General features: G+C 39.5%; 1 protein-coding gene across 1 annotated transcript; it reads right to left on the bottom strand.

Annotated features, from left to right (window-relative positions):
• Window positions 1–115: 115 nt before the first annotated feature.
• Window positions 116–20,410, bottom strand: LOC114668656 (cytochrome c oxidase subunit 7A2, mitochondrial-like). The gene is made up of 4 exons (XM_028824531.2): window positions 20,272–20,410; window positions 16,262–16,351; window positions 391–475; window positions 116–299 (listed from the first exon to the last, which is right to left on the bottom strand). Exons 1-4 carry the CDS (start codon window positions 20,362–20,364, stop codon window positions 244–246), a joined length of 324 nt encoding a protein of 107 aa, XP_028680364.1. The 5' UTR covers window positions 20,365–20,410; the 3' UTR covers window positions 116–243.
• Between the last annotated feature and the right edge of the window lie 3,962 nt (window positions 20,411–24,372).

Genomic DNA, 24,372 nt, shown 5'->3' with positions numbered 1-24,372 from the left:
CCATGTATAGTAGTAATGATATCCTTCTGGCTGATTCTCAAAGTAATCATCTCAAATTATGCTTTCATATTCTCTGTTTTCTTGGGCTGGAGAGTGACCACAATGCACAAAAAGGTGAAACATACAATTTTATTTTTATAGTATACATGAAGTTTAAAACATACTTTTTTGTCAGCAGCATAACATGGTGCCTGTCTGGTATGGACAGTCACATCCTGTCTGGTAGTGACAGTGGCATCCTGATTAATTCTTTTTTGGCAGTGAAGCAATTAGAAGCCAGTACAATGATAATCCTGTTCCTAAGATAGAAAAACAGTTTATTAAGAATATGGCATGTCAGAAACAAGGAGACTGGAGGCCATGACCCAAAGAAAAGTCACCTTGTCCTACCTGCAACTGTGATGCCCATGGTAAAGCGATATAATAGGACATCCACTGTGCCTCCTTTTATGTGAACAGGTAGCCCATTGTCCTCCTGAAATGCAATTTAAAAGTTAACATTTTGTGACTGCTAAAAGGATTGAGCTCTATATCCCAAACTGCTCTTGATGGAAATTCTGTAGATAATCTATACCAAATGGAGAAGAATGATGTCTGATATTTTATTTATTGTGGGTTCAAACATCTAGGCAATACATTATTTGAAAAGAAATAATATTTAACTGGAAATTTCAATGCTATGTGTACTTCTCTAAAGACCAAGATCACTAGTAATGAGCAAAACATGCAAGTTTTGATTTCCATACAGTTTTGTGAAACTGATGCTAAAATTAGTTTTGCAGGTAATTTGAAAATTAAGAAACAATAAACTCACTCGGAAGAGATTTTTGGAGGTTTTAGTGTTTTTTTGGGGGAGGTTGGAACACATGGAATGTTGTCTCCTTAAAACCTTGTTCACACTTCTGTGTTGCATGTAATCTGCTGCACACCAGTAAAATCATTTCTGTTTATGACCCTCATTCACATCACAATAGAGGAGCACACAGATTTTTTAAAAATGTGACATTCTTCATTTTTTCCACACAAAGATGCACAAAAGTGCACCATCATACATATTACTGTGTTTTTTCAACACGAGAATCTCACTACGGTGAAACTGCACCATCCCCTAGGAACTGCCCTTCCCTGTTTCTTGATACTTGTTGAAGAAGCTGAGGATATGTACTGTCCAAGTGCCATGGAGTGTTACACTTCTTTTCTGTCTGTCATGCAACTTCTGAATTGTGTTCTCTAGATTATCATTATTGTAAGCAAAGTAAGACACGTTGAGGCCTCTCAACAAAATGTCTATGCATGGCAGGAAATAAGTTGGGTATTTTTTTATATTTTCACATTAAGGTTTGCTGAATTTGGCAGATCTCTCATGTTGTTTTACTTTAACTGGCAAGTGAATAATGGTGAAGCACAGAAAAACAGTACTCATAAGAGTAAAAGAGAAAGATAAAGAACAGTAATGAAAAAATGTTTACCCTACATAAGTAGCTCTTTTGACAGTATTTCTAATAGAACTGATATTACAGATCCTGTAGGAAATATAGATATTCACATCTACGAGAATATTATCCTTTTAAACGTTTCCTGTCTGGTAGAAATGTCTGCATAGATTATCAGTTAGAAGATTGTCAGAACATCTGGTCATCTGACGTTGATTCTCATATTGACATTGGATGATCATTGCCAACAAAAACTCATTGAAGTAGACACCAATTGTGAATGTTAACAGTTATATCTGAAAGTTGTCATCACTATATCTATCCCTGAAGTGATTGTGATAGTGCAGATGGAGATTTAGGCAACATCTTTAGATTATAGCTAGAAATTTCTAAGAATTCTTTGAGCTTAGGGAATGATTGGAAAGGGATTTCTTAATAGAAATTTTAGAAAAGGAATGAAATTCAGCTAATCATAAAATGTACTCTTAGCTATGTACTGGGCATACCATAATTAAATTAAAAATGGTTTATTATTTACAGTATCTCATCCAAAATTATCTAAAATTTACTTAGTACAAGATCCAACCTGTTAGATATGTCAAAGTACCTGGAAATGACCTACAGTACACTTCAAACATTTTTGCCCAAAATGGTTTTACATCACTTAGATTGCCTTGAATTTAAAATCGCTCTCATAGCCTTAGCAGCAATATTTGGAGTAATACTAAATGGGTTAAATAGTGTGCTGTAAAAATGGTTATAATATCCTATACCATGCTAATTGCACAAGACTTGTTTTGCTGAACTAGAGGAATCCCAATCCACCCTCTATATCTCCTCTTTGTGAGGATCTGTGCAGAACTTGGCAGTGTAGGGTGGGGGCATGTGTGCTAAAGAAATTGTATCCACATCAGCAATTAACTGCTGTTTGCCTACAAAGACATAGTTTCTGTTATTTTGCACACATCACTTCCACAAATGGACATTCAACCAGTCTTCTGTTTTAGCAATTCAGTGGGATTAATTTAAGAATTTATCAGACATGTAGTATCTTCATAGTCACGTTGGCCATAAGTCATTGATAATGTTATAGTGAATCTTTCTGGGCTATTTTCAGACGGGTATGTTTCTGCAAAATATTTCTATAATTATGCATGTTAATAAAGCAGATCCCAAACTGTGGGTTTTGGCATTTAAAGTGCCAGCCTCTTCCTCAATTAGTTTGTATCTCTCGGCAGCAAGTGGAACTGGTTGAGCTTGGATCTGTGACTAACTTTAGCTTTTTAGGATATATAAGGATACCTCTTCAGGTACCAATAGGAAGTTAACTATTTATTATGTTCAGAATGCTGCCTATGCATTTCTAGTATTCCTTATTTTGCTACTTTTATTTAACTTTGCTACTGTATATACTTTGAGTTTGCTTTTAATTGTCAATTATTGTACTAATTACCTTTTTGCTATTATTGCAATTAATACTGAAAAGGTTTAGCCATTTTTACTATGGACACATGCTGGAATGCAACCTCTGGGATTCACTGTCTGAATATTCCTGTTTGGTGAGTATATTTTAATAGCTAGGCTCTGAATTGCATGTATCACACTGAGGTTTTATTCTGGAACACAAGCTAAAGAATGGTACTGAGCCTTTGAGATTGCATATGAAACTGTGAGGCTATAGTAGAACTACAGGTAGGTGAGTTGAAACTTAACATCTGTCTAAAAACATAACTGGCGAAAAATGCCTATATATGTGTGGTTAACATTTACGTCTTTCCTGATGTTTTATCATATGCTAATAACTATGTTAGCCAGGACTCTTTAGTCATAGAGCTCTTTTTGTTGAGTGGGGATTGATTGCTGAGTTTCACAGATTGTTTTCAAAGCATACTACTCTACTTGCTATGTTATTTTCATTTGTTTTTTTTAAGTTTAAAGAAATAGGCACTTAATACTATAACAGGCTTGGACCAAATACATGGAGGGTCATTACCCGCTTAGAATCAAACCCATACCTACTTAATTGCCCAGGAAGGTTGTCACCATTGTGCCAAGTAGGGTGGTGTTAACTCTGTAACATCTGCATCATATTCTAATAACATTTCAGTTACATTATAAAATATGTAATTTATAATACATATATTTTTCTGTGGGACGGCACAGTGGTAGCGCTCCTTCTTCGCAGTAAGGAGACCTGGGTTCGCTCCCTGGGTCCTCCCTGCGTGGAGTTTGCATGTTCTCACCGTGTCTGCATGGGTTCCCTACCACAGTCCAAAGACATGCAGGTTAGGTGCATTGGCGAACCCACATTGTCCCAAGTGTGTGCTTGGTGTGGTGTGTGTGTGTGCGCCCTGCCCGGGATTTGTTCCTGTCTTGTGCCCTGTGTTGGCTGGGATTAGCTCCAGCAGACTCCCGTGGCTCTGTGTTAGGATATAGTGGGTTGGAAAATGACTGACTGACTGACATTTTTCTGTTTACACATTGAAAGCACAACTAAGTTAGTGGAAGTATTTTTTTCCCTACCAGATATAGTTGTCACCAGGGTCTATGAAATGGCTGTGCTTTCCAATTGTACTAAAGAAAAAAAAGTAAGAAAAATGCTAATGTTCGAATAACCTTAATTCTTTCCTGTGTATTTTGTGATTAAAAAAAGGAATAGTTTCCTTCTGTATGCTTAACTAAAGTAGGAATGTTTTATTGAGAATGCTGTGTCTTTGTGGTGAAGTAATTAGTAATGGTGTTTCATAACTTCCAAGTACTGCCTTTAAAAAGGTCCTGTCCTTCCTGTGTTTGTGTTAGTTGACTCCCTGTATTCTTGTTTTCTGATATATCTCAAAGATTTACAGTTTAAACTGACTAGCAAAATTAATTTGCCCTGGAATTGGTGAGCGTGGATATGTGTTTGAGTTTTCCCAGCGATGAATGAGCGCTCTCTCCAGTGTTGCAGATGGGATAGGCTCTGAAGTTTGAATGAATATATCCTCTGAATATATCCAGAATTCCTTGGACATATAAAACACAAACTGTCTCCTTGTCGAGTGATTTGTTTCTTGCTTGTGCCCATTGCCTCCTTGTATAGGCACCAGGTCCCGGCAACCCTGTTCGGGATAAAGTGGGTTTAGAAAAAGGACAGATGGATGGATGGATATAATAGTGCAAATTAATTATTACTATATGTTCTGTCCTATGAAACAGATTATTTCAAAGACATTATAATAAACGTTAACTAAAGGTTGTTAAACGTCTTAAATTGTATTCAGTATTTACAGTACTTAGTCCTCTCACTTTGAAACTGCAATGATAAAAGTTCATTTTATATTTCAAAATGATATCTGTTTATTGAGGAATTAATAATATAACTTTGTTAGACATTACATTTGACTAATTTAATTGAATTATTTTTCAGAAGCAAATTTCATAAAACACATAGTTCAGTGTAGAGGTCTGTATCCCCGCAGAAATGCAGGAGGACCCGACTCAGATTTTTTATGGCATGGGACTAAAATGTAATGGTAGTGAGCAGACGTGTGAGTTCAGTGTCCACTGAAAGGGCAACTAGAGTGTTGTTGAACATCTGATAAAATTCTTGATATTTAAATTATATTATGTGGCTTTACCCCCTTAAGCCCCAACCCCCACCCCTGGGGCGCGCTATGTGCCAACCACTTTGAGTCTCTGCCTCTCGCGTTGTGAAGAGCGGGGGCTGAACACATGCTAAGGAGATGCGGTTGCTCTTGAGAAACCCCCTCTTAAATGGTTGCTCTTGAGAAACCCCCTGTTAAATGGTTGCTCTTGAGAAACTCCCTCTTAAATGGTGATACAATGGAAAACAAATACATTTTTTTTACCTCCTCTATGCTCGATCAGCTGGCTTGCTGCTGCTGCTGCTTGTGCCGTGCTGCATGATCTGCCTGTACAGCAGCTGTCCTCCTTGTCTCGTGGGACGGTAAAGTGTCTCCGAGAAAATCGCGTCTCGACCCAAGATTTTTTTATATAATATAGACACATAAATTTACTTTATTATATTAATTTATTATTATGTTAGAATCAATACAGCTACTCCATAAAAGCCCATGCAGTTAAAAAAGAAGAAAGGATACTGTGCATGTCTGTCATACAGTCGTGTCTAGTTTCTTTCTCTTATTTGAGTTTTGTAATGAACTATTGCAGACATTATGATGCATAGCATCTTCTAGGGCATGGATGAGGTGCCATTTACGAGTACTGTGATGTTTTCTTTCCCTTTTATATCTGTATTGATGTACTTTTGTGTGTTTGGATTAGCAATATGTTATACTGTGTTGCAGTTTTTCAAAGAGGAAGACCAGGGCAGGGATATAATTGAAACTTGACACTTGCCTTCCTATTAATTTTACTAATCAAGTATCTATCTATCTATCTATCTATCTATCTATCTATCTATCTATCTATCTATCTATCTATCTATCTATCTATCTATCTATCTATCTATCTATCTATCTATCTATCTATCTATCTATCTATCTATCTATCTATCTATCTAATCAAACAATTCCATTATATTAAATATTGTAGTTTATATTCAACTACCTTTTAGGGACTTGCAGAGTTGATATTTCTCTTCTGTAATAAGAAGAGGAAGCACACAAAACATGCTAATTTTTTTCTTTTTTTCGTAATGACAACCTCTGAAGTAGAAATGAAGAAATTAAGTCCTCGTTGGCTTTAAAAATGATGTTGTTTTGGAACTTTTTGAAAATATAATGAAATAAGTGTCACAAAGTAGTCTTTCACTTCTGCTGAGGATCTCTCTTCCTTAACTGCAGTTTTGTGGTCTTCAGTGTGAACATGAATTTTAAGTTATATATACCAGCTTTCCTAAATGCACATTCACCTTCCTATTAGTTACGTTCATGTGGAAAACATCAGCATTATTATTATTATTATTATTATTATTATTATACTTCTCTGTAGATGTGCTCTTTCAGTTTTTGGGCACCTTGTGTAATTATAAGTTGGTGTTGAATAGTAATGTGGCTGTGCCCATCTAACCACAAGGTATGCAGGTGTCTCATGTGGATTGAACGAAATCTGTAGGTCAGCTGTTAGCTCACATAGTATGACTAAGAATTGAATTAAATCCTGGATATTTTTTTCAGATTATGTAAATACCAGCCAGACCACTATTTTAAGTCTCAAAAAGAGGACATTGTCAAGAATAAGAGGATGCCTGGTCAGCTATTATTTATTCATCTATTTATCTATCTGTTATTTTTTGAAAAAGATATAATAAATCAACTATGATTTTATTGTAAAAAAATATTTTAAAAAGTCATAAAGAGATATATACAGTAACTTGCTGTTCCCACTAGTGTGTATTTTTATTTTTTTATATTTCACTATTTTTTGCAGAAAACAGGAATCAACATACAGTACATATGATTCCATTTTTTCAGGACACACATTGTTGCCCTTTATACAGGGTCTTTTTAAAAAAATGCTTTTAACTTTTGGTGAGATCTTGCTTAAACCATTCTTAGTCATTTTTTGACAGACACAAGGAACCACAACTATTCTGGTGACCTGACTCTAAACTTTTGTTTTGCTTATAAATATGTATTTTAAAGGGGATGGTAATAGTATAGTGCAAGGCCGTTCAGCTCCAAACCTGGAGGGCCACAGTGGCTGCTGATTTTTAATTCCTGTCACTATGACCAATTTCAGCTGTTAATTCACTTATTTCCTCTTTATTTTAATTGCCTTTTTTTAAGACTCAGTCCTCTGAATTGCTACTTTTTTGCATAAATGACAGCCAACAAAAATTAGATGTGAAGTGAGCTAACAGATGTTCAGGAAAGTCGGGGTCTCAAACTCCAACCAGTTCCTTAATTAGAAGCTTACACTTATTGTTAATTAAACCCAATATTTAAGTAAATTAAGCACCAAAAGCTGGTCACTAACTAAGAAGAGGGTTAGAATGAAAACCCTCCAGGGTCAGACTTGGTAATCCACTAGTATAGGACTTCCAACAAACCATATATCCGTCCTTACCCACATAGACATATCAAGAAAATAACTAATTTATGCTAATTTTTCATTTTGATGATTTTTAAAGTTTTTTTTTTTCAATTTTTATTCTACAAGGATTTGCCTTATTTTACCGTCTTCTTTGATATTCATTTACACAAAGAGTGTTATACTAAATTATTTTATGTTGTGGAAAAGTCTAGATCTGTTCTCCTGCCAGAGACAGTACTAACTTCATAAATATAATATTAAGATTCTCTGCTCCATTGCCCTTATACATAATAACAGTACCTTTTACCTTAACTGAACTGTGAAACAGTGCCAGCTTGTATTAAGACAACAGAAAATACAAAATCAACAAATGCTTGCACAATATGCAAACACAAGACAAGCACAATGCAAAGCAAACTGCACAAATATACAATTAACAGTCCCACAATGTTACTTATTCTTATTGAAGTAAGGTAAATCCAAAATTGGGTAAGGTACAGTTAAAAGCAACACAATGGATACAGTCACTTTCCAATGAGAAACTAGAATTTCTATCCTACTGCATCTGTCCACTCCGTCAAAGTAATTCCTCTGGACACATCTCAGGAAAAGTCTAGACCACACACGTCTAGATGGTGCAGCACAGGTCTCCTTCCCAGTAGACTGTTTTCCTGTAGTGATAAAGTGGTTTCTCCTCCCAAATAAGCAATCCCCTTTCTCTGGTTTTAAAAATCGTTCCTAACTCTGTACTTCCTTTTTTCCTTTTCAGCTGTTTTCTACAGTACTTCTGCTTATTGGGCAGTCCTCTGAACTGTTACAATAAAGTCTTTAGAAATTCATTAAGCATTTAATGTAATTTGTAAGCTTTGCCCAAGGCATTTTTCCATGTTTTTCAATATGAAAGAACAGTTTGGTATTATTATTTTGTCCAAAATAAGTCATAAGAATTCATGTGGGCTCAGCCCTTTTGTGGGTTCTTTTTCCAAGATGCAACTTGCTAGGAGATGCAGTCCTGGAAGTCGTACTATTTGATGTACACAGTAAGACACTTTATAAGCTGGCAGCATGGATCCATTAGAATCTGAGACTGAGAATAAATCAATGTGCTTTGTGTGAGTTATTATAGAGATTTTCATTATTAAAATTTTTAGCAATTCCTGTTAACTTCAATTTTTGGATGTCATTTCAGGCTTAAGCAACAGTTCTTTTGAATTCCTGGTTAATGATTTGTTTCAGAATGTAGACTTTGAATTAATCTCCCAGACCATCTATAGCAGGGGTCCTCAAACTACGGCCCCCCAAGGTCATTTACCTGGCCCCTGCTGCGGCCGTGGGAGCGTCTGTAGCCGCATCCGCTGCTGTATCCAGCGTCATTAGCTTGCACTGATGTAACATACTGGAGCAGAGGACGCGCCAAGCCGAGCCACCTTCACTACGCTGAGGCAGACAGGTAGTAACTACGGGCGAGGACGCACCCACCCCAAAAAAGTAATAGCCATTGTGCATCCTTTTGGAAGCAATAATGTCAAGGAAAAGAAAAAAATGACTCCAAGTGCAGGATATTCAAAGAACAGTGGACATACGATTACTTTTTCACACAGTGCAAGGAGAGAGATGTTTGTCTGGTGTGCCAGGAGTCAGTGGCTGTGTTCAAAGAATACAAATTCTGTCGACACTATGAAACTCGACATAAAGACAAATATGATTGTTTGGTCGGACAAGTGAGAAAAGACAAAATATTAAAACTGAAAAATGGATTGACAACTCAGCAGAATGCTTTTGTGAAGCAGAAGCAGCTAAATATTTCCTCACTGCAAGCAAGTTTTCAAGTTGCCAAGCTAATAGCATGTACTGGCAGACCATTCATAGAGGGAGAATTTGTTAAAGAATGCCTTCTTTCTGTTGCCAAAGAGATGTGTCCAGAGAAGGCTGATTTATTTAGTACAGTGAGTCTTTCAGGACCTACAGTTACACGAAGGATTGAAGAAATGAGGGACAATTTGCATCAGCTTTTGCAAAACTTCTCAAAAAAGTTTGCTATTTTTCATTGGCACTCGATGAAAGCAATGATGTTTGTGATTCTGCACAACTTCTAATTTTCATTCGTGGGACAAATGATCATTTCGAAGTCACAGAGGAGCTTGCTGCACTGCAAAGCATCAAAGGAACAACAACAGGAGAGGACATCTGTGAAAAGGTTTGCCAAACTGTGAATGATTTGGAGCTGGACTGGGCTAAACTAGCCAGTGTGACAACTGATGGTGCTCCTAGCATGGTGGGGTCTATGAAAGGAGTGGTTGCACGCATTAACCAAGAGATGGACAAACACAACCATTCACGTCCAATAACCAAACACTGCCTCATCCACCAACAAGCGCTATGTTGTATATCACTGAAGTGGGACTCTGTCATGAAAGTTCTGATATCCTGTGTTAACTTCATGCACTAAACCACAGACAGTTTTAGGAATTTCTGTCTGAGCTGAATGTTTCCTATGAAGATATTCTGTACCATACAGAAGTCCGTTGGCTGAGTCAAGGGAGAGTTTTGAAACGTTTTTATGACAAACTTCCACAGGTTTCGGCTTTCAAAAAACAAAGAAGTACCAGATGCAGAATGGAAATGGCACCTTGCCTTTCTGACAGATGTAATAGAGCTATTCAACAGTTTCAATGTGTAACTTCAAGGAAAGGGGAAGCTCATCTGTGATATGCATTCACATGTGAAAGCATTTGAAGTAAAATTGGACCTCCTCATTAAACAAGTGAAGGAGGAAAACCTCTGCCATCTCCCCATTTACTCAAAAGCTGTTGGCTGAGAAACCAACAGTTGCATTCCCAAACAAAAAATGTGTGACTTCACTGGAAAATGCAAAGGGAGTTTCAAATGAGATTTAAAGAGCTTCATCTCCATGAACAGGACATACAGCTTTTCTGGAACCCATTTTCTGTTGACATTGAAATTGTTGATCCGATTTACCCAATGGAACTGGCTGAACTACAGAATTGTGACTCTCTGAAAGATGTGTTCAAGTCAAGCAGCCTTACAAATTTCTATGCATCTCTCCCCTCTGAGACATACCTTAATCTCAGGACCCATGCACTTAAAATGGCAACCATCTTTGGCAGCACCTATGTCTGTGAACAGACTTTTTCCCTGAATGAAACAGACTAACTGATGCACACTTGCATCACTTGTTATGACTGGCAGTGACTATCTCATCAGCCAAAAGCAGGCCCACACTTCTCATTGAAATACTGGAAAGTTTATGTTGGTTAAAACAGTTCTTCATTTTAAATCTTTCATATTTTTTGCACTACAAATAAGATGTGTGCAGTGTGCACTGGAATTCGTTCATGTTTTTTTTTTTCAAATTATAGTCTGGCCCCCAAACAGTCTGAGGGACCATGAACTGGATACCCTGTTTAAAAAGTTTGAGGACCCCTGATCTACAGTATATATTCCTAACTGGTCTGTTTGCTGGTAGCACAATGAACTTGGCATCCTTAAAGGTGCAGTTCCCTTCCCAACCTCTGGGCAGGTAAATAATCATACAATTAGACATATAATAAGGGGAGATGGCAACACTTAGGACAATGTTTATGTGGCACTGCTATAAACCAAATCAAGTGTTTAAAAATAATACCCAAAGTAGTAACTTTGCAAGTATAGGCTTGTCCACATGATGACATGGAACCAATCAGATTTTTATGAATACACTGAAAAGAAATACATTGGACACCAATGCAACAATAAAAGATTTTCAAAATAATTAAAACTAAAAAAGAACAATCCTGGAGTATGTACCAGAAAGAGAGATTTGATAATCCTAAATCTTAGAACAAAATCCAGCTTGCTATAGCACAATTTTGCACCAGTGGATTATTCGGTTCCAGAACACCAGATTTCAATCGGTTCATGCCAAGGTTATTATAGTTAATGAAAACTAAAATCAAAACTGAAACTATTATTAAAAAAACATTTTCGTAAACTGAAATAAAATAATTAACAAAACTTAAATGAAAAACTAAAACTAAACGAAACTATTAAAGTAGCTGAAAAGACTAACTGAAATAAAATAATTTACTAAAATATTTTTAGTTTTTGTTTTTGAATGAATATTCTTGCCGTTAGTCTTTAACCCTTGTAAGTTTTAATTCTAAAACAGAAAGTCATCCACCACGAGCCGCCCGCACATTTTCATCCAGTGAAATGTGGCTGGTGATGGAGAGCAACTGTTCACACAGCATTTGCGGTGACAGAGCAAGCTGAGTGCAGGTGCGTAAAGAAATAAGTGCAAGGGAAATAGAAAGCGATTTGCGTGCCACCTTTCCTTGTGCTCGTCAAGATGTAGTTCAAATGGCTGAAATCAGAATGTGCTGGTCATCAAAACATTTACCATATGGACAGAAAAATCACGAGTGAGTAACGTTTCAGTTTATTTCTCAGGTGTCTGGTTTTCATTGACAGCAATTCACCTGCCACTTCGCACAGGAGAAATTGTTTTTACTTTCTCATATATGAAAGTATAGTAATTATGAAAAAATTCGACCTTGATATTTTGATGAATCTTGACGTTATAGACTAACCAGTGTCCAACAATACTGTTTTTTGGAATTGTGTGTGTGTGCGCTCATGTGTATGCGTGTGTGTGTCTGTTTGATGGATGAAATTCGGCATGTGGTTGTTACACCACAATTATAGATCTGTATTAACTTTTGGGCCAAATCGATCACCCGGAAGTGGTACTTTACCTGAACACATACTCGATTTTTTTTTTTTATTTATACAGCTGCAGAGTCCGATTTATTCAACTTTACTTTTATAATAATTGCTCAATATATTATTCATTTGATTTGTTGTTGATGGTTCCTTAATGTTGATAATTTAAAAATATAATCATTGTCTTGCGGTTTACTCCTCAAGTATCCATCCCCATATCTGAGTATACAAGAAAGTCGAGGGGATAGCTCTCCCGGTTTTTGAAAATAAAACGGCACTGATCGAGAGACTAACTAGGTCATCATACAAGATCAGCATATTGTTGCTGACCAATCACTTTTGCTTTAAAAACATCGTTTAACAACAAAGCAATACAAACAAAGGTAGAGAGTCTGACAAGTGATGAAAAACTAAACATACTAATGAGTTTTTGTATTTATTCCATATTTATTAATTTATCTTTTTTAGTTCATATTCACAACTCAAAATGCCTGATATTATGAAAGTAATCCATTAGCAGAATTATATTTTAAAATATTTGTCTCCCTTTTTTCAATGTTTTTCTCTCTCTCTCAAAATAGATAGTTGAAATATCATATTCTTTTCATCAGTCTTATCATACATATTGCATACAAGGGATTTTTCCTGCTTTGCATCCAAGCCTGCTGTGGTAGGCTCCAGGTTTCCTGTGATCCTACTCTGGATAAACAAGTTTAGATAATGTATATGTCGTGGGTCACAGCTGGATTGATGCCGTGTTTTGTGTCACCCGACCATGGTAATAGCGGGGGGGGGGGGGGGTGTACAAAGGGCAGGAATGTAATCAGTGCGAGCGTATGACCCGCACTTAGTGGGAATTCCTCGTTCGTGGGGAACAAATGCAAGTCCCGGTTTCCAACACGAATGGGGTTCAACGGCTCACCCACGCCTCTCTGCGTCAGGTAGACACACGTTGATCCATTCAGTGTAGCGCACGTGCAGTTACCTGATGCAGGAATCTGTATAACATTGAAAGAAGTGTTGTTTCCATGAAATACATTTGAAGCGGTTTCTGGGCGGGGCTTCGTTGTTTCTTTCCCATGGTTTTCGATGGTGGACGTGGTCGTGTGTCGTAACCGAAAAGAACAATGAAAAGTCAACATGGCTCAGAGGTGCATGTGGACTCCTAGAAAAAACGAAAGCGACTTACGGGGTGGTTGGTGAGTTGTAGCGTCTGGGCACATGAGCAGGCAGTGTGAATGCCTAGAGAGCGAGGGTGGACGCGAGCTGGGGAATAAGGAGTGTTGGTGGGCAGGGAAACATTTTCCGTGCTCCTGCAGGACCATCTAAGAAGATGCATGTTTGTCGCGGATGCGAATTGCTGTATGTAGCGTGTAAAACAGTTTGCGATGGTGCACGCGGTCGTGCGTCGTAACCGAAAAGTCAACGTGGCTCAGAGGTGCATGTGGACTGTAGCTCAAATGAACATAAATGACAGCGTGTTTTCCGAGGCGTCGCGTCCGAGTTGGTGGGCGTGGCTCTGCGAGTTGTCGTCGTATCCAATGGTCTTAGAGTTGGTGGGCGTGGCTGTCTTGCGTGCTTTCCATGGGTGGCTACTTGTCAGCGGCTTAGTGAATTATATATATAGATTGTCCTACCTGCAACTCTGTGGAATTCCTCTTTCATGGTGGTTATTTAATTAATTCCCTAGAAGATAGCCCACGTGTCTGTGTCTGCATGTGAGTTTGTGTATGTGAGACACTGACCCAGATTTTGCCAAATCTTTCTTTCTGGAACAGACAAATCCTGATCCCATTTTAAAAAGCAGGAAATATCCAGGAGCAAGAGTTAGTGAGTTATCCACATTTTTGGCCTCACTAATTACATAATTCTGTCTTAATCTGTTCTAGAAATTTAGGTTTGGCTAGATGCAGGTCTTCTAGAACTGAATTAGCCCAATTTCCATGAATCTGAGCATACTTTAACTTGATTTCACACTAATCATGCTTTCTGGATCAGACTCCTGGTCTGTCAGACAGTTTCATGTCATAGGAACGGGTGAGAAGCTCTTTGTAAGAGGGATTAGACAAGAGGTTTGAACATAGCAGAGGGAGATTTGAAGCAAACGAGTAAAAGTGATGAAATGGAAGATGGAAAGAGAGAAGGACTTTACTTGTTTTGAGCACAGACCTCAGTTGCACATAGAAAACGTAAGTGGAAGAAATTGGTGCCTGGACTGGAAAATGTTTTAAGCTCAGACTAATTTAAAAATGTCGCCAAGCGTGAGGATTCCTGAATGAGACAATAGGGAAAAGGAAATGGAGCGGCCTGCAATATTCAAGGCAGATTTTCAAAGTAAAGTAGATAGATAGATAGATAGATAGATACTTTATTAATCCCAATTTTAATTTAATTTTCGGAGGGGTTCTCTTCGTCTGGAGGGCATAAAAGATAATTGGGCTAACAATAGCAGAAAGTGACTTTAATTTATTAGAGGCAAAGGAGGAAAGAAGTTGGGCAATGAGGGGAGACGTATTGCATTTTGTTTCAATAAGAAGCCCTGAAGGAGGCTCCTGGAGAGGACTTATTCATCTCCAGGTCAGTATGAGGGTAGTGCGATAACGGTACAGTTCAACGTCAGGGAGAGAGACACTCTTATGTAATCTGCCACATATTTTTGTAAATTAATCTAAACTATAAGACTCTGCTTTGTTGATTTTAGTCTGTCTTGCCATGGAAGGCTCAGCTGTCCACATGGCAAGGCTCCACCAGTTTTATTGTGTAAAGGACATCCATCTTGTATTTCATTTGGAGCGAGGACTCGTGATTATGCTTTATTTAATGAATATTTTCCCTAATACCATATTATTAGAGCAGTGGCTGTGCAGCTCGTTACATCAACACACTTTAAATTTCAAAGGTGGCATACCCAAGTCATTGATCTTGAAAATTCCACCAAAAAAAAAAAAAAAAAGATTTATGACTGAAACAAAGAAAAGGAAAGGAAAATGATAAATGTGAGGAATTTTAAAAGCCTCTTCAAGAGACTTCACTGCTACTGATCTACTGGTGTAGTGTTTACTCCTGTGTTGAGTTCTTTCATCCCTGGAGCCAGACCTATCTGATTCACAACAAAACCGTGCATAGCTCCTACTCACAGTCCATCCTTGTGACTCTCTTGTTTTCTTCCTAAGCATCTGATAACCCACAAGGTTGAGAGGACAGGTTCTTTTTCACAGTAGAGAGTACAAAACAAGAAATAATGAAACAACGCAACCTATAGCAGCTATTAACTGTGAGATGCCATTGTTCTATTTTTACCCTCCTGTTTTCTTCAGTTCCCTGTCCATCTAATCTACAATACAAAGAAATCTTGCTTGATCCCAACTCTTCTTTGTTGTTTCCCCTGGATGTTTTTATTATAACATCTAGCAAGAAATTTGATATGTACAACATGAGAGTTGTTGCGGTGAGTGGTGTAGGTTTGGTTGAACATTTTAAGTAATTAACGAAGTAAAATATCATCCATCCATCCATCCATTTTCCAACCCGCTGAATCTGAACACAGGGTCACGGGGGTCTGCTGGAGCCAATCCCAGCCAACACAGGGCACAAGGCAGGAAACAATCCTGGGCAGGGTGCCAACCCACCGCAGGACACACACAAACACACCCACACACCAAGCACACACTAGGGCCAATTTAGAATCGCCAATCCACCTAACCTGCATGTCTTTGGACTGTGGGAGGAAACCGGAGCGCCCCGGAGGAAACCCACGCAGACACGGGGAGAACATGCAAACTCCACGCAGGGAGGACCCGGGAAGCGAACCCAGGTCCCCAGATCTCCCAACTGCGAGGCAGCAGCGCTACCCACTGCGCCACCGTGCCGCCCAAGTAAAATATCAGTTTTATGCTATTAAATAAATATAAAGCATATAAATAGAGGCTATTGTTGTAAATGTCTTTTTTTATTTGAAATGGCTCATTTACAATAAAATAACTTATGTCCGAAATCAAAGTTCACAAGAGGAGACATTGATTTCCAACTAAGGATAAAATGGAGGCATTTTCTCTCTGGTTCAGGTCAAAGCAAACTGAATTTAAGAACAGACAAGATAATTTAGTTACCTGGAATATCTTCTGGTTTTGTGGCACCTTGTTCTTCACAAAATTATTACCAGTAGTGCTGAAGGAGCGGTACAGTAGTCTGCTCATATACTGAGGAGACAAAAGAGACCTGAATGCATTAGACATTCTCACATCTTTTTCATTTAAAAATGCAAGCATGTCACTATAAAAGAGTTTTCATACAAGATACGGTATTTTTAAGAATCTGTGTGGCAGGTACAGTTTATATACTATTGGTTTTGGATATGACAGTGTTTGAATATAAATCAAGCACATGTAAACACACATATCATTCTGAATAATTATAAACACAAACGTTTCTATACAGATAGTGATTTTTGGGGCTCAGCTGCCTGGCCAGGAACATCTTAGTAGAGCATCCTGGTTTTCAAAATGTTGAAGAAGAGTCCTACATCCACGGTGACCTTAGCGAAAATGTTCAGTATGGAAGCTTATTCTTGTCACTTAAAAAATATTGTGTTAATTCGCAAAAGTATTGTATTACAGAAAAGCAGTGGCTTATTACACAAATGATATTGCCTCATATGGTTGGTATCATTATGTTTGTGTGTCTTGTGATGGCTAGTATGAGAAGATTAGGGATGTGCATATATGCAATCAGGTGACAAGATGTGAAGTCAGATATACAGTATATTTAATTCTGTATTTGTTGACGAGTGAATTTAATCCACACAGTTTAGAGTCTTGGGGAAGCCAGTGATTATTGCAGCAGCACCAAATGTAAGGTAAGAAGTAACATTCTGTGGCCAGGAACATCGAGCATGAGCTTGGAGGAGTAGATGAAGAAAGCACATGGCTTTTAACCGATGGGCACTAACTGAACAAAAGGTATTGGCATAGATTTAATTTTAATCAGATTAAAGTTTAGTAAACTTGGTAGATGTTTTAATATTTTAATACTGACAGAGTGGCCGCTCAGAGCAGGTGTGTCATTAGGATTTGAAGAGATCAGGGTCTTAGCCCTCTCTGTGATGTTTGCATGCAGTCTGACTCAGATTACCCAAAAAACTAGAGGGCTGTGTAGCATGATGCTTCCCCTTTGAAGCTGCGTGATCATCTATATAAATTTGAGGAGCTTACCCCTTTGCTTTTGCTGTTTAATCAGGGGCTGAATAAAATAGGATAGATAAAAGATCAGGGGCTGAATGATGTTAATGATGTTATTCTTATTCCTGAAAAAAGCTCCCTGTCCAGAGTTTGTTCCTGCCTTGCACCCTATGCTAAGTGGGATAGGCTCCAGCATCCCCCAAACCTTGGTCTGGATTAAGCTAGGTAGAAAATGGCATGGCACAAGATTTTTTTCTTTTTATTTTTGAGTGGCCGGAATAAGCCTTTGTAGTTAGGAATAGTCTGTGGTTCTATTATAGCCATTTAGGTACAATGCCTACTTCTATAATAAAAATCTTCTTATAGAATACACTACCGTTGCTGTCTGTCTGTCCAGGATTTTAAATCACCTGTAGCTCTCAAACCATTTGACCTATTGACCTGAAATTTGGTACACATATACTACGTGATCTGCAGTGGGTTGGCACCCTGCCCGGGATTGGTTCCTGCCTTGTGCCCTGTGTTGGCTGGGATTGGCTCCAGCAGACCCCCGTGACCCTGTGTTCGGATTCAGCGGGTTGGAAAATGGATGGATATACTACGTGATGTCTACTATCCACTTTCAGGGTGATGATTGACCTCCAAGGTTATTCCTCTTTTTATTTTTATTTTATTTTATTGTAGAATCAACTCTCGGCAGCAGCCAGCAGGGCAGCCGTGCGGCGCATGCGTATGGGCGCCGTTATCATTCACTACCACCTTCTCCGTCAACTTCCCCTCACTCTTCATATCTTAAATCATTCATGAGGCAGATTGAAGAGTGAAAAATTAAGGAAAATGTACTAAATAATTGCAAAACAAACACTGACTTAATCAGTTTTAACATGAAAAGAAGAGAATAAGCGGGCCGCTAGGGTGGAGAAGAGAAGAGCTGCTCAGGAAGCAGCAAGCACATCAACCTCTGAGCAAACGAATGCTAAACGTACAGAAAAAGAGGGACTCTCTTTTCAAATGGATACTTCCAACAGGATAAGGTGCCGTGTCATCAATCACTGGCCTGATGAATCATGTTTTTCTATAGATCATGTGGATGGTTGGGTGCGTATGCATCATTTACTTGCAGAAAAGATGGCAGCAGGATGTACTATTGGAAGAAAGCCTGTTGGCAGAGGCAGTGTGATGCTCTGGACAATGTTCTGTTGGGAAACCTTGGGTCCTGGCATTTAAGTGGATGTTACTTTGATACGTAACACTTACCTAAAGATTGTTTCAGACCATAGGAACAAGATTGCCTGATTCCACTGGTGTCTTTCAGTAGAATAATGGGCCCTGCCACGTGGCAAAAATTATTCAGGAATGGTTTGATGATCATGACAAAGAGTTCAAGGTGTTAACTTGGCCTCCAAATTCCCCAGATCTCGATCTGATCGAGCATCTGTGGGATGTGCTGGAAAGATAAGTTTGATGCATAGAGATGTTACCTTGCAACGACAGGACTTAAAGGATCTACTGCTAGCGTCTTGGTGCCAGAAAAAATGGGACACCTTCACAAGTCTCGTGTAGTCCATACGACAGATCAGAGCTCTTTTGGAGGCACAAGGAGAACCTTCAGTACACAATATTAGGCAACTGGTTTTAATGTTGTGGTTGATTGATGCATATTATTTTGTTTAAAAATGGATGCATTTTACTAGATGAATGGCTTTTTTAAGATAGTGTAATTATTAACTTTGACTTTTTAAGTCATGCAAGTTTACTTTTTTTCTGTATGCTGCAACACTTTTTTGTCATAGTAATCATTTACATAAACTCAACTAGCTCCTGGGGAATTTTCTGGCACTCTACCCCTCCAGAGCTGCCTAAATGTTTACTTAGAAGGAATGTTAGTGTGAAGCATTCTGAGAAAACAAATGTGGGATTAGGTGGGATTTTAAGCAGCTAAAGAGGGAAAACAAAAAGGAATACATGAGTAGAAAAGAAACCATCTGAACATACTGTGGCTGAGAAAAAAGACATTGTGAGCATACAAGTGGTAGTGAAAAAAATGAACATCTTTCAGTCATTCAAACATAAGTATAAAATATAAATCAAGGACTTTCCATATTATAAAATACGCACATCTACAAAATAAGTTAATTCCATAAAGGTATTTTTTATGTGTACATCTGTAGCAAATTTACCAGAATAATTAAAAAGCGCTTTGTATATTTAAGTGTAACAACCTATCATGAACCTTAGTCTTGTTACTCTGTAGTCCAAGGTGAACTTGTTGCTTTCTTTTTAATTCACTATTAATCTCTTTACAGCACAAACCTCAATTTTTTTTGTATCCTGAAATAATTATATTAGAAAACATGCACCAAGTAAGATGTTTTCTGTTAGAATATATGGTGTATGGTCATATTCCAGGCACTGGGATCTGTGAGGCCCTGTTCCTTTCCTACTATGTCTCTATCATTCAGAAGTTCAGCATGAAACCTGAGAATTACACGGTGACTGCTGTTTCTCCTCTGAAGGACAGCTAGCAGGCATGGGTGACTTTGCTATGTGACAGAAATAAAACAGCTGCCTATTAGAAGCAAAGTCCCACCCGCTCTATCTCAGTTTCAGCCAATCAGGAGTGTCTGTAACATGTCAAAAGTGTATGTAGAGGTCAGAGTTTCTGTGTTCTTTACTTACAAATCTAACAAAGGACACGGGTTGCAGTGAATAACTACTAGAATCAACTACTGTTAAAATAGTGTGTTGTTGTGTTTAACATCAAGCTTAACCTTCTACTAAGGCTCCAAGTTATACAAAGTCAAGGCATTTATATAATCTTTTAATCACCCTTGTAAGTCAACTCTTTTCCCCTTAAATCATTTAACACGTCCGATGTCAGCCTTTAGGACGCTGGTGGCAACTGGCACCACACAGTTTTGAGAGAGAAGAACTGGTCCTACCTGCAGGTTCCTCATGTTGCTGAGACCTCTAGGGTAGACCTCCAAGTGCTGAATGTAGGGAGGTGTGTACTTCACACTAACACAAACATGCATGCATAGCAAGTTTGTACTGGAGCCAAACTAGGGGCAGCGGGAAGGAACAAATTTCAGAGCCTGACAGCCTGTGTCTCATTTTTCTCCTGCACTTCTTCTGATACAAGCCTCATGGAGGGAGTGGGGGCAGTAATTACAGCTTGAGTGAATGACCACAAGTTGGAAATGGTAAAAGGGTAACAGTAACATTCTTTGAAACTCTCTAATAATCCTTATTATCTTTGTCACAATGACACTGGTCAGGAGTAATCCAGAGAAGCAAAACTATATAGACACAAATCTACAGATTGGTGAGGTAATGAGAATAAATTGATAGTCCTCACCTGACTCAAGTTTGGAGAAAGAGTATAAGTCATAGTTCAATTAGCTATTAATTAGTTATTTGATGGTTTTAGGATTGTAGGAATAAAATGTGAGGCATAGGACAGGCAGAGTGGTGGCTCTCAGGCTAGGGATCTACGCTGGCAGTCAGAAGGTTTGAATTCCACAAATGCCAGAAGTGATTCCACTCTGTTGGGCCCTTGAGCAAGGCCCTTAACCTGCAATTGCTCCATCCTGGGTATAAAGTTAACCTACATCCAGCCCTACAAGCAGGTCCTCCAGCTTGCACGGAAAACTCAGATGTTGGTGGCAGGATTGGCACTCCAGCCACTGTAAAAAAAAAAAAAAAAAATCTCATACTACTCCATTCCATTCAAACTAGTGTGACAGTAGTGTGGTTGCATGGTTGTGCTCAAGTCCTAATTTGGGATGCTAAGGTGATTTGTTGAGTGGTGGGTGCGGCGACACACTGCATTAGTGCATGCTCCCAGCTTTCTCTCCTCACAGGACAGGAACTAGGAGGAACTGGAACAAATTTTCTCAAGGACACTAAAAAGCAGGAACTAAAAAGTGTAAAAGTGGCCTTAGAGAATTAATAAAAGGAAAATATATCCTGGGCACAGTTGTATAAAATGAGACCATGCTACTCTTTAAGAGATGCGAGAGATGCCCTGTGAGATGGCACCCTGGATATCATCGAGAGGAGTTGCAGCACACGGCTCAATGGCAGCTCTGGTCTGTACCGAAGGATGGCTGCGATGGCTCTGAGGGCAGACAAAGAGGCGTTTGTTAGAGGAATCTGTGATCAAGTGACACACCATCTGTGGTCTAGCGATCCACGTCCTGCTTACAGAGGAATCGAAGCATTAGGGATATCTTAATCTGTTCCTCGGAGAGTCGCAGTCAGGGAAGCTGATGGAATGGTCCTTACGGATGACACTGCAGTTGTGACCCGCTGGGCTGGCTACTTTGAGCAGTTGTTCAAAGCTGATCCTCTGGCTAGGACGTTGGATATCTCTGGGTCCATGGTTCTTGGGGCTGATCCTCCAATTAGCTGTGAACCACCCAATCTCACTGAGATTGCACAGGTGGTGAACCAGCTGAGTGGAGGAAAGGCTGCAGGGATCTGTGGTACCCAGGGTTCCTCAGGCTGGTGGTAAAGCTGTCCTCTAGGCATTGCAAGCAATCTTTGCTTCCATTTGGGAGACTGGCATCATCCCAACTGACTGGAAAACAGGACTTGTTGTTCCTATCTGGAAAGGGAAGGGTGATCGTCTGGATTGCAGCAACTACAGGGGGATAACACTGCTCTCGGTGCCGGGTAAGGTCCTTGCTAGGGTCATCCTCAATAGGATCTGTGATCACTTGCTCACCTACCAGCGACCGGAACAGTCTGGTTTTACGCCTAAGACATCTACCATCGACCACATCCTGGCACTGAGGGTTCTCGTGGAGCACAAACGCGAATATCGGTAGACTTTCTTTGCAGTCTTTGTCGATTTTCGTAAAGCTTTCGACTCAGTTGATCGAGCTGCCCTATGGGGCATCCTTAGGGTTCGCGGGATCCCCTCGAGGTTGCTGGATATCATGACCGGCATATACACTGGTACTCTGAGTGCTGTGCAGAGTGGAGGCAGAACCTCTGTGTTTTTCCCAGTTGATTCTAGGGTTCGTCAGGGGTGTGTTCTTGCTCCTACTTTGTTCAATGCTTGTATGGACTGGGTGTTGGGCAAGGTCGTGGGGTCCAGCGGTTGTGGGGCATCTGTTGGTGAAGAAAGATTTGCGGAGTTAATGGAGGCTCTATTCGGGGTGCTTGAGAGACTGAGCGAGGAGTCTGAGTGTCTGGGCTTGCGAGTGTCCTGGATAAAAACCAAGATCTAGGCCTTCAATGACCTCTTGGGCACAGCCATCAGCAGTGTGTCTGTTTGCGGAGAGAGTGTCAACCTTGTCGAGAGATTTACTTACCTTGGCAGTGGCATTTATGTCTCTGGTGACTCTTCCTATGAAGTCAGTAGACAGATTGGGAGAGCATGGGGGTGGGGGGGGGGGTCATGAGGTCGCTGGGAAGGGGTGTGTGGCACTCCCTATATCTATGCAAAAGGACGAAGGTCCAAGTCTTTAGAGTCCTGGTGCTTCCTGTCTTACTATATGGTTGTGAGAAATGGATGCTATCCAGTGACCTGAGACAGAGACTGGACTCCTTTGGTACTGTGTCTCTCCGGAAAATGTTTGGGTACCGTTGGTTTGACTTTGTGTCGAATGAGCGGTTGCTCATGGAGTCCCGAATGAGGCACATTACCTGCATTGTGAGGGAGCGTCACTTACAGCACTACGGCCATGTGGCGCGTTTCCCAGAGGGTGATCTGGCTCGTAAGATCCTCGTTGTTGGGGACCCGAGTGGCTGGACCAGGCCAAGGGGTCGCCCACGTAACACCTGGCTGCGGCAGATAGAGGGTCATTTCTGGAGGGTGGGACTGGACCGCGTGTCTGCCTGGGGGGTTGCCATCTGGGATCCTGGGTTGTTTCATCATGTAGTGGGTGCAGCAACACACTGTACCAGTGCATGCTGTCCAACTTGACTTGACTTGACTTGACTACTCTTTAAAAGGTTAGAACTTTCAAGAAGCTGGTTAATTCCCTTTAGTCTGCTTTGTGATAGCACATGATGCAGGGGCAGAAAAAGTGGAACTATTTTGCCATTTTAAGGAAATATGGAGGTAATATAGAGCCCTCCTAACTGACCTGACCCTTTAAGAGCAACCAAAAAGTAAGGGGTGCTATGACAATAATGAACTGCTAAGGGGAGTTCTAGACCTGTGGCCCTGCAGCAAATATTTGGCCATAATGAACTGGAGTGAATTTTAAAACTACTACAATCCTTGGGGCTTACTGAATGTACATATAGGATGTGGACTGAGATGTATGCTTAACTCTTTGGTGGACTGGAGGCCAGGTTCTTAGAGTGAGAAAGAGAGGTGGTAAGTGGTAAAAGTGGTATTTTGAGGGGTATTTTGTGGTGGGTAGTTGGAATGGATGAAATCAGTTGTGTAAACACTGTCTTGATTTCTTCATTTTTTTCTTGATGGTATTCTTGACAGCAGTAAGATCAGTAGGTAAATCCTGGAAGTTAGGTAGTTAATGTGTCATTGTGTTTAAGGGGTTCTATTGGAATCCACACATTCCAATTTCTCATTATTCCCATTGATATCCCAGTACTTTCTTCCCTATTTTTTGTTCCATTTATATAATTGCTACTTCACCCTAGGCACAGGGTTAAAATCCCACCCATTTAAGAAGAACATCAGAAAACTAGGCATAGTTTTCAAGCCTTTGTAACAAAAGAGTGTGGTCAAAAGGGATACTTCATTTTAACAAAACAAAAACTGGTTTATTTTTTCCATCAGGAGATATAAGTGTCGTCGAGAGCAAGTGCAAAAGCCATACTAAAACTTATCAAGGAGGTTGTAGAGATTATGGTGAGCCTAAACCTGTGATTCTACAATTGGTTAAGTGCACTAGGAGAAAAGGATTATTAGTTTCCTGTCTGACTTTCTGTATTATTGATTAATTCTTATAGCCTTCAGAATAAAGCTGTGAGCATTCAGATGGAGTAACACCATGTCATGATGGAAAGGATCTCTAGCAAAAAACAAAGAATTCATTTCTGGTGGTCTAGAAAGGTATACA

The sequence above is a fragment of the Erpetoichthys calabaricus genome, chromosome 18 (genome assembly GCF_900747795.2).
Source record: "Erpetoichthys calabaricus chromosome 18, fErpCal1.3, whole genome shotgun sequence".
In the NCBI taxonomy this organism is placed as follows: Eukaryota; Metazoa; Chordata; class Cladistia; order Polypteriformes; family Polypteridae; genus Erpetoichthys; species Erpetoichthys calabaricus.
Note: the sequence above shows the minus strand (reverse complement) of the source record. Positions and strands in the feature narration are given on the sequence as shown.